The sequence below is a fragment of the Limulus polyphemus genome, unplaced genomic scaffold, assembly GCF_000517525.1.
Source record: "Limulus polyphemus unplaced genomic scaffold, Limulus_polyphemus-2.1.2 Scaffold4785, whole genome shotgun sequence".
Classification (NCBI taxonomy): Eukaryota; Metazoa; Arthropoda; class Merostomata; order Xiphosura; family Limulidae; genus Limulus; species Limulus polyphemus.
The window spans coordinates 55,289-56,961 of NW_013670395.1; the positions used below are offsets into that span (position 1 = coordinate 55,289).

The 1,673-nt window shown below is 29.9% G+C and overlaps 1 protein-coding gene across 1 annotated transcript in view; it reads right to left on the reverse strand.

The window, feature by feature from the left end:
- Positions 1 to 1,673, reverse strand: part of LOC106471681 (alanine aminotransferase 2-like) — a 58,857-nt gene that overhangs the window by 46,147 nt on the left and 11,037 nt on the right. The window contains exon 2 of the mRNA XM_013932297.2: positions 483 to 572. Within this exon, the coding sequence (XP_013787751.1) occupies positions 483 to 572 (90 nt within the window). The remainder of the gene's footprint in view (positions 1 to 482; positions 573 to 1,673) is intronic.

A 1,673-nucleotide genomic window follows, 5' to 3' on the forward strand; every position in this document is an offset into this window, starting at 1 on the left:
AATTTCCTGAATGTTTAATGATAAAAACCTCCTGTATCAGTAACTGTATTGTATGAACAATTTCCTGAATGTTTAATGATAAAAACCTCCTGTATCAGTAACTGTATTGTATGAACAATTTCCTGAATGTTTAATGATAAAAACCTTCTGTAGCTATAAATATATCTGCAAACTCCCCTATGGTTAGATGCAAAATTCACAGCAAATCACAGTTCAAAAAATTACTACTACTCAGAAATACTTATAAGCTAAAGAACAGTGGTCATCTAAACAATTAAATATTTTAACTATTGATTCAAGAGTGGCTGTAATAGCTTCCAGTTATATTTAATTGACTTAAACATGCTAGATTAACAAAAATAATTACATTTATATACAAAGATAGATACTCACATACATGTACACACAAACTATATATTTTCATGAAGTTATTAATAATTGCAATGAATGTATTTACACTGTAAAAACACACACACACTTACCTGTCGTATAAATGTGATAGGCTTCTGCCCCATAGCTTGGCAGTCTCCTATGTTTCCTTTTATTACTTCAGAAAAGGGCTTCTTAATACCCTGATTATAAAAAAAGAAAAATAAGAATATCGTCTAACAACATTTAAATTCAATTTAATATTTTAGCTTGATTTCTTACAATAAATCTATATTTTCCTTGATGCAGGCATTTCAGTCCATCTATATTCCAAAAAAGTAAGGAAATACTGGATTTTTTCTCCCAAAATCAAAGGGATTTTAGAGGATGTTTTGTTTAAATCATATAAACATATGGCTCATATTCCTTATATTATATCCATAAGAGTATTCCTGCAAAATATAAAAATTAAGTCATTACTTTCTGACAAAGTAATGCATCTGTCTACAGATGATCTGTTAACACAAAAACGGCAAGACTTATACAGATGATCTGTTAATACAAAAATGGCAACTCTTATAAAGATGATCTGTTAATACAAAAATGGCAAGACTTATACAGATGATCTGTTAATACAAAAATGGCAAGACTTAACAGAACAGTGAATTTTACACTACATCTATACAATAGAAAAAAAAATAAAAATTACAAGAGGATAAAGTTAAACAATTTACCACTGAGTAATACCTAACTACTGAATACCCAAACCTATTTCAGTAATAGCTAACTACCAAATACTCAAACCTATTGCAGTGATACCTAACTACTAAATATCTGAACCTATTTCAGTAATACCTAACTACTAAATACCCAAACCTATTTCATTAATACCTAACTAATAAATACCCGAACCTATTTCAGTAATACATAACTAATAAATGTCTGAACCTATTTCAGTTAATACCTAACTACTAAATGTCTGAACCTATTTCAGTAATACCTAACTACTAAATACCCAAACCTATTTCAGTAATACCTAACTACTAAATGTCTGAACCTATTTCACTAACACCTCACTACTAAATGTCTGAACCTATTTCACTAACACCTCACTGCTAAATGTCTGAACCTATTTCACTAACACCTCACTACTCTGCTTGATCATAAAGTAATTTTCCATACATGTATTTAAAGCTCATTTAGAATTTCAACTTGCAACATAATACTGTTGCGTCAGTGAGGTCACGTGACTAGTATCACGCCACCTCTTTCTAGAAATCTCGTGATCCTTCTAGATATAGTGT